This window comes from Felis catus, chromosome A3 (assembly GCF_018350175.1).
Source record: "Felis catus isolate Fca126 chromosome A3, F.catus_Fca126_mat1.0, whole genome shotgun sequence".
NCBI classification, from domain to species: domain Eukaryota; kingdom Metazoa; phylum Chordata; class Mammalia; order Carnivora; family Felidae; genus Felis; species Felis catus.
Window position 1 is genome coordinate 114,331,289 of NC_058370.1, and position 8,981 is coordinate 114,340,269.

The window sequence follows — 8,981 nt, forward strand, 5'->3', positions numbered from 1 at the left end:
AAATATAAACTGCAATAAAAAAGATCTAAAAACACAGCAAGGGATACAGTTCCTAACAGTGGCTGCCTTTTTGTCTTTTTAGTGCAAATGCCACTAACTAGTCTTGAAGAGAAATGTGAAATGTTTATTGTGTATTTAATAAAAGATGATGTTATTCTTTTGGAAAAGGGTGATATTATGTGAATGTCCATCCATCAGAATAATTATTTCCTTGTTCTAATCATAGAAACTTCAGAGCATAATCATCAGGCCCAAGAAAATTGTCTGAAATCAGTCTTTTCAACATGGTGACTAGCAGGTTTTAAGGGTAAAAGAAAGCATACCAAATCTGACATTTATTTTCTCTATTCTCTATCTTTACCTTCTGAAAATATAGATAGGCAAGTATTTTGTGCGTGTTTTAAACAGTGTAAGGATGAATTATAGGGAATTACACAATTATACGACAATTTTTCAAAATTCTGCTTTAAATATAAACTGGGAATAAATATAAAAAGATTCTATTAGACAATTTGTGTCCTTGATGCCAGGTTCTTCAGCGCTACAATATCCTGAGAAACCAACTCTCTCTCTTTCATACAACGTACTGGGCCCTTACTGTCAAGTTCTACATACTCCAGGTAATCAAACCACACCTACAAAACCTGCACCACTACTTGCAGGAGTCATGCCAAACATGTTCGGTCATGTTCCGGTTAATCCAAAGACCCACTATGACAACCTCCTCCTTTCCCCCAAGTATTCCAAAGGGTCTAGTGCAAGCATTACAAAATAGAGAACCTGCCTAGTATAAAGCAGAAAGTACAATATTCTTAAGTTCACCTAAACTCTGTTCCTGGTTCTGCTAATGTGAGTTCACTCTTTAAATTTCAGTTTCTCCATACACATGATGAATAGAAAAGGTTATCAGTTTTCCAAAGATGTTCAACAATTAAAAATATATCCACAAATTATTTAACTCCTTGACAAAAATGAGAGATATATAAAATGCATGAAAACACACACATCTTTTATTAATCACATAGCAAATGCTGTCTTATCTCACTGGAGAGGAAGTGAGTTTTTCTTAAGTAGCATCGAGAATGCAGAGCTATGCAAATGAATTAGTATCCAATAAATTCTTGCTTTAATGAATAGAACTCAACTATCCTTACATTAGGTAAACAGAATTTGCTGTGTTATTCTTCTCTGTTTAAAATAGTGTGGCTTCATACAAACTTAGGCATTTATGAAAATTCAGTATCAAAGCTGAGTATGCCAAAAGAATAAAATACAAAATAAGCAGTCACTATATAAACTACACGTATATACTACTTTATTAAAATAAGATTTAATTTGGCCTTTATTACTTCAAGGCATCAAATGTTTCAATTAATTAACACCACTACAGTCTGAAATAGTGCACTTCACCTGCAGAAACAAAGTGGCTTTCAGCACATTTAGAAGCTAAGTCAAGTTGCTAAGGGAATAGCAGTGCATCACATTACTAGCCCCTTGATGGTTTACCAGAGTTAGGAAAACTTTGATGACTGATTTAAAGACAATTCATTTCTTGCTTTTTCTTTCTTTTTTTTTTTTTTTTTTTTAAGTAGGCCTCATGCCCAGCACAGAGCCCAGTGTGGGGCTTGAACTCACGACCCCAAGACCAAGACCTGAGCCAAGATCAAGAGTCGGACACTTAACCAACGGAGCCACCCAGCAGCCTCAAAGGGTTCTATTTGTTCATATATACAGTATTTTGACACAGTGGGAAAGAGGGAGAATGAAATTCTCGTATTCTTCTATATTGTCAAAGACAGCTGAGAGATAAATAGCCTTCAAATGTGAACTCTTGCAACTACTGGATTAAGGCTCAAGTACAAAAAGTTTCAATATTCTAAAGAAAAAATAGGAGATAGAAGGGAACCATGACAACAATATAAACTTAGCTTTAACTTATTTTTAAAGGAAAATGAATAATTTCTTTCAGTTTGAATTAGTTTTGGCATATAAGGCATCAGTTGCAGAACTCAAACTGAAGAGTTACCAAAGCCCATTCCGACATCTTTTAGAAACTAAAATAAAGCAAAAAACTTTGAATAGAAACATTATTGGTAGAATGAGGGTGATGTGGTCCATGGATTGCTGAAATATTTATACTTAAAAAAATATTTTAGGAGGATTTAACTATAATAGATGCAGGCATACATGTGATACTCTAAGATAAATTATAAGTATGAAACACAAAGTCTAAATTCTACTTCTGTCACTTATCCCTCACATGAAACTGATTTCTCTTTAAATCTAACAGCCTCAGATCTTTTTTTTTTTTTCTCATATCTAGGTTTTCCTTGCCCTCTCCTCTTATCCTACCTCCCTCCTAACTCCCATCACTCAGTGTTAAATAAAATATCCTTATATTTTCTGGCATTCTTTTCCTAAATACTACAATGACTCTACCTTTAAAGATCTTCCCTCTATTCTAAACCATCTTTTGACCTAGACTGGTAAACTTCTGAAGACCCTACTGTAACCAGATAGTGCAATAAAACAGTGCTTCTCTAGGAAGAGACGATGGTACTCTTCATCCTCACCAAGGATCCTTGGATGTTCCTAAGTGGTGGTACAGCATAAAGCAGTTAACAAAAAACTTCCTTCCACAAACACATGGTATTTTTGTTCTTAAACAGAACTCCTTCCTATAACTCTTTTTTTTTTAAATAAAGATTTTTTTTAAAGCAATCTCTACACCCAACGGGGGGCTCAAACTCAGAACCCTGAGATCAAGAGCTGTGTGTTCCACTGACTGAGCCAGCGAGGTGTCCTTTCCTAGAACTCTCTTAACCTCCACTGTCCTAACAATCAAAAACCATGAATGCCTGTCCCTTTCCTTAAATCCAAAGGAAATAGGTTTCAACAAAACTGAAATTCTAGAACAGTTTCTGCAGTTGACAGTGGTGAAATATTGCAAATGAACAGCAGATTGTTTTTTTTTTTTTCCTTTCTGACAATGTAAGTGAACACCTAATTGAGGTGGGATAGAAAAATGTTCTTTGGTAGTTACAGGAAAAAGAAGATCTCAGCATACCAGAGGGAGAGATGAAAGGAGGGATTTTCAAAATGTTTTAAGACGTCTTCTAACTTCAGCTCTCTTCTTCCATAAAAAATTTTTTTTCATTAGCAATCAGCATAGGTTTGAAATGCTTTAATCCTTTGGGACTCAGTTTGTTCATCTGTAAAATGCTGATACTAACAGTACTTTTAACTCACAGGGTAATTGTGAGGATTAAATAGGTAATACACACAAACCTAATAGTACAGTGCTTGGTGCACAGAACCACTTAAAAACGTTTTAAAAAATCTAAAGGATATAGATTTTGCTTTCATTCAAAGTGGGAAAGAGGGAGATAAAAAAAAGATATACATCTTTGCTTCAAGTTTTATTATAAAACGAGCTATGTAAGTTTTTCCTGGTCATTTATTTAACATTTCAATTTAGAAACTTAGAGGCAACCTTGTTATACTGATTTACATAAAATCAAACAAGACACAAATTTCACGTTAAACTAGAACTTGATAGAAAAGCACTTGGGAGTCATTCTAGTGATAAAATGCCTGTCCTGTAACTTCAAACAAAATGCCAATTTAGCTATAATCCGATGCAGCTGTTCCTTTCAAAATTAAGTCACCATTTGTTCTTTTTTTTTCTGACACTACAGTACCTTGCTTTCATTAAAAGCTTCTAACAAGGCACAGCTTCTCCGACACCAAAACCTTTTGGAAACCTGGCTCAGAGGAAGCCACACACTGTTTACAGTGCTAGAAAGGATCCGTGTGGTCACTCTAGGACAACTGTCACTGTCACTAGCACGTCCGGCTGTCTCAGGGACTTGGGTCATGTCGAAGTGAAGGGGAAGGCTGGTGTCTGAAACAAAGTCGACAGCTAGGGTGGCTGAATGGGGGGAGGTTTAACTGAGAACAGGACGAGGGTCTGACCGCGGTGAAGCCGTCTGGTGGGGTGGATCAATTCCGAGGGTGCACTGCCCACTCCCAGAGCAAAGGGACGCAGGTGTTGCCATCCCTCGGCAACCCCACCGCTTTCTTCCTGGCGCCGCCTCCCCCCTCCCCTCAGCCCCCTAGTTACCTTTCTCGTCCTCATCGATGCGCAGGGCAACGGAGATGTACTCGAAGGCCTGTTTGTGGAAGGCTCGGACGCGCTCGGCCTCCCCGCCCGGCACTGGTGCCGGGGGCGAGGCCGAGGCCGGCGCCGGCGCGGCCCGGGAGCTCCTCTTGGCAGCCATGAGGGCGCGGGAGAAGCGCTGGCAGAGCCACACGAAGAGGAGCCCCAGGTGGAAGGCGACGAACCGCAGCAGCGCGAAGCCTATGAACAGCGGGTAGGAGAAGTAGTACAGGTTCCGCTTATGCTGCGACTCGGGCGGGGGGGCCGGCCTGGGGGCGGGACGGGCGGGGGTCAGGCAGGGGGGCGGAGGCCTGGGAGGCACCGGGCTGCTGCCGCCGCCGGAGCCTTTCTTCTTCCCTCGTCCACCCGGAGAATTCATTCACAGCTCCCACTGCCGCCGCCGCCATAACCCGCCTCCCGCAGACCGACGGCGACCAAGCGACGGCGGCGGCCACTGGGACGGCGAGGGCCACAGACGCCCGCGCGCCCGCCGGTCCCAGGAGCTCGGCACCTCCACGCGCTGCTCGCAGGCTCCGCCCCTTTCTCCGCGCTCGGCCAAGAGCACAACCCCTTTCCTCCTCCAGCGGTCGGTAGCTCCTGCCCCTCCCTCTCGGTGTCCTCTCAGCCTCCTGGTAGCTCCGAGCGGTGACCGCGCACGCGCACGCACACCCATGTCTTTCTCCGGCGCGCGCGCGCACGCCGCCGTCTTTGTTGACCCGAGCTCCTACTGCGCGTGTGCAGTTCCCGCCCTTTGGGCCCTTCCCAGCGGGACTACTGTTCCCAAGGTACAGTTCGGCTACGTTGTCCTCAGGGACTGGTCGCTCTACTGACAACGCTGTCCCCGGCAACTGCTTAGCAGGGAACCTTGGTCATCAACTCCTCAACGCAGCGGGTACAGCTGCGGCTTGGGGTCGTTCTGCTAGTTCGCAGGGCTCCTATCTCGCACTGTCATCGTTTTCTTATATTTCTTTCAGCATTTTCTGCCAGTCTTCCGCAAGGGATGGTTCACCTGTGTTCCATCTCAAAAGTAATGGGTACCATGAAAACACTCTCAGTGTCCATCTATAGGAAAATGATTAAATGAATTTTGGAATACCTATATGTAATTCCGTGGACCATTTAAAAAGAATGAGGTGGACCTATATGTACTGATAAAGGAAGGTGTCCAGGATATATTGTTAAGTGAAAATAGGAAATTACCGATCGGTGTGGTATGATCCTATTTTGTATTAAAAAGAAAAAAAAAAAGTAAGGGTACCAATCTGGGAATTATTATCTGAGAAAGAAGCAATTGTAGAGACGTATAAACTCAAGGTCACCGAAAACAAAAATGTTAGCTCACTGGAATGAAGTGAACGATTCTAGAGGTTTAATTAGTATGTGTTTAGATGTCTATTTTGAAGAATTAATTCGTTTGAATAGGGACATTCCTAGGTTTTGCACAGTAATCACCCCACAGCTTACTAAAGAGTCCAGACTGGGCCTTTTTTTTTTTTTTAAATCTACTGGATGTCCCTTCCTTTGGGGAACTACCTGCCCACTTCTGCTGCCTGTATTCCAATGAGCTGCAAGCACTGAACCCAACCTCCCAGATCACAGAAGTGGAAACATGAGGTTAATATACTCTCCTAGAAACTGGAATCTTGGATGGACACACTGGAATAAAAGATAGTAGGAACTGAGTTGCTCTAAAGAGCTAGTCTATCAGTTCATCTCATTGAGATCCCCAGAGCTGCCAGTCTCCTGGACTGGTCACTTGATAGTGTAACCTATCCAATAAACTATTCAGCCTGTATCTCTATTTCTCTGTTTCTCTCTCTCCCTTTCTCCATCTATTTCTCTTTTGTTTCCTCTCTTTTTCTTGTTACTTGGGTTAGCCATAGTTGTTTCTTGTTGCCTAAAATTAAGGAATCCTAACTGATAAAGTCCTCATTGTTGACAGAGTGAGGTTTATAAATGCTTCATGCCAGCTTCCAAGAATCTCCATATTCTGGCCAAAATTTTGTCTAATTTTTCCCCACCACTACCTCCCTACAAACATAGGTTATTGCAAAAATGACTTACCCCCTGTTTCGCTCCAACTGCTCCCCACCCCTTTGCCTGCCTCTGTGCTTCTGCCAATTCCTCATTCTGAAATGTCCTTTCCTTCATATTTGATTAATTTCCATTCCTGACTTTTCTCTTTTGAACACCGTAGTGCTTTTGTTGTAATGTGAAATCCCTTATATTTATACATATATCATGCAAAGAAGATATGTGTAACTTATATGTACAAAGAAAAATAATGAAACAAACAGCATCCAGTTTAAGAAAAACTAATGTGACCTGTTCCTTGAAGCACTTTGTGAGCCCCTCCCTAATCTCAATCTCCCCCTTTCGAGGAAGCTGCTGTCCAAAATTTTGTACTCATTGTTCCTTTGCCTTTCATTTTAGTTTTGCAATGTCTGTATGTATTTCTATACCATATATTGAATAGTTTTGCCTGGTTTTGACCTTATACAAATGCAACCATACCGCATGTATTCTTAATTAGCAGTTTTCTGCTCAATAGTTAAGTGTTTGTGATAACTCCTTGTTGATTTGTATAGGTATAGTACATTTATTTTCACTAGTATGTGGTTTTCCACTATATGAATTTACAACAATTTATTTTACCATTCAACTGTTGATGGTGCCAGTTTTGTTTTTGTTTTTCCTTAAACAACTTTTTAACTTGCCAAGACATGGCATACAGTAGAGTGGATCTGGAGTCAGATTGGTTGCATTTAAATCCCTGCTCCACCACTTTCTATGATCTTGGACTAGTGAGTGACTCAGCTTTCACATCTATTACATAATAGCAGATTAGTGCCTGGAATGAAGTTGCTGCTTGATAAGTTGTTGAATGAAGAATGGTTCTCTCACATCTACACATATACTATAATCCCCTAAAATGAATTACTAGCAAGTTTCCAAACATTCATTACTCTTTCCTAGGACCACAGTTATCCTTGTGTCATTTTTCTTTCCCTTAGAATTGCTTCTCCTCCTACTTCCACTGTCAAAATCTCTCATGGCTTAACCATAATGTTATCTTCTTTTCTTAAATATTTATTTATTTTGAGGAGGGAGGGGCAGAGAGAGAGAGGGAGAGACTGAGTCCCAAGCAGGTTCCATGCTATCAGCACAGAGCCCCACTTGGGACTTGATCCCACAAACCATGAGATCATGACCTGAGCTGAAACCAAGAGTCAAAACGACTGCGCCACCCAGGCACCCCTGTAATGTTATCTTTTCAATAAATCCTTCCCTTATCACCTGCAGCAGAAATGATTCTATTTTTTAATTCTATGACAATTTGGTTGTGTTACTCTATGACTCTTCTAATATACTGCCTTGTGTGACAGTTATTTAAATGCTTTGTCACCTCCTGGTATAGATGATAAACTTATTTCAAGGCAGTGGCCAAACCTTACCCATTTTGGCTTACTTTCTGCACCTAGCCTGATGCCTTGCTTATAGTACTCACTTAATAAATACCAACAATTTGAGGGGCACCTGCGTGGCTCAGTCAGACTTCAGCTCAGGTCATGATCTCACGGTTCGTGGGTTTGAGCCCCACATCAGGCTCTGCACTGACAGCTTGGAGCCTGGAGCCTGCTTCCAATTCTGTGTCTTCTGCTCTCTCTCTGTCTCTCCCCTGCTTGTGCACACTCTCTCTGTCTCAATAAACATTTTTTAAAAATTAAAAAAAATCAATAATTCGAAAAACAACTCAAACAGGTAATTGTTGTAAATATCTGTTGCTGTGTAATAAACCACTCCAAAAATTTACTGGTTTAAGATTACAGCCATTTATTTACTCATGATTTTGTGGATGAGCAATTTGGGCTGAGTTTAGCAGGCAATTCTTCTTTTGGCCTTGCCTTGCCTGAGGTCATTCATGTAGATGTTAGTCATCTGATGGCTTGATTGAGCCTGGGTGGCCTAACTATCCTCACTCATGTGCCCAAATGGCAGTGGTAGCTGTTGGCTTGGGTATGTGTCTCCAGCAGTATATTCCAGACTTCTTTACATAGCATCTGACTTCAAGAGAGCATGTGTGGAGGGGCACCTGGTGACTCAGTCGGTTAAGTGTCCTAAGCTCAGGTCGTGATCCCACGGCTTGTGGGTTAGTGCCCAGCAGCATCGGGCTCTGTGTTGACAGCTCAGGCCTAGAGCCTGCTTCGGATTCTGTGTCTCCCTCTCTCTCTGCCCCTCCCCTGCGTGTGCTCTCTTTCTCTCTTGAAAATAAATAAATGTTTAAAAAATTTAAAAAAAATTTTTTTACAGAGAGTATGAGTGGAAGTGCAAGTTCTCTTAAAGCCTAAACCCCACAGCTGCACATTGTCATTTCTGCTGCATTCTGTCATCAAAGCAAATTGCAAGTCCAACTCCAAAGCCAGAAATGGGAGAATAAATTCTACACTTGATGGAGGAGTGACAAATTCACACTGCTAAGGGGGAATTTCTATATGGAATTACTGTGGCCATCTTTGCAAATAATCTACCCTAGTGATTATGTGTAAAATTTCCTTTTATCTCAAGTTAAAATTTCAGCTTAAACTGTAGATGGATTACTCATCTAAGAAAGCATTTCCCAACCATTTTGCTGAATCACAAAAACCTTCTTAGTTTTAATCGTGAGGTAAATTAACACAATTTTAGGGTAACAGGAACAATAAGATGATGACTAGTACTACTGCTAATATTTATTGACTCCATATTCTGGGCTAAGTAGGTTACCTTATACTGTCTCATTCAACCATCACTATTTGAGTTAAGCATTGCTGTCTACATCTTT

At 41.2% G+C, this 8,981-nt stretch overlaps 1 protein-coding gene across 4 annotated transcripts in view; it reads right to left on the bottom strand.

Annotated features, from left to right (window-relative positions):
- Positions 1–4,722, bottom strand: part of SPAST (spastin) — a 51,761-nt gene extending 47,039 nt beyond the window's left edge. For all 4 annotated transcript variants that reach the window (XM_045054713.1, XM_011281135.4, XM_019827706.3 and 1 more), the window contains exon 1: positions 4,124–4,722. In XM_045054713.1, the coding sequence (XP_044910648.1) occupies positions 4,124–4,538 (415 nt within the window). In that variant the 5' untranslated portion in view covers positions 4,539–4,722. The remainder of the gene's footprint in view (positions 1–4,123) is intronic.
- Positions 4,723–8,981: the final 4,259 nt, after the last annotated feature.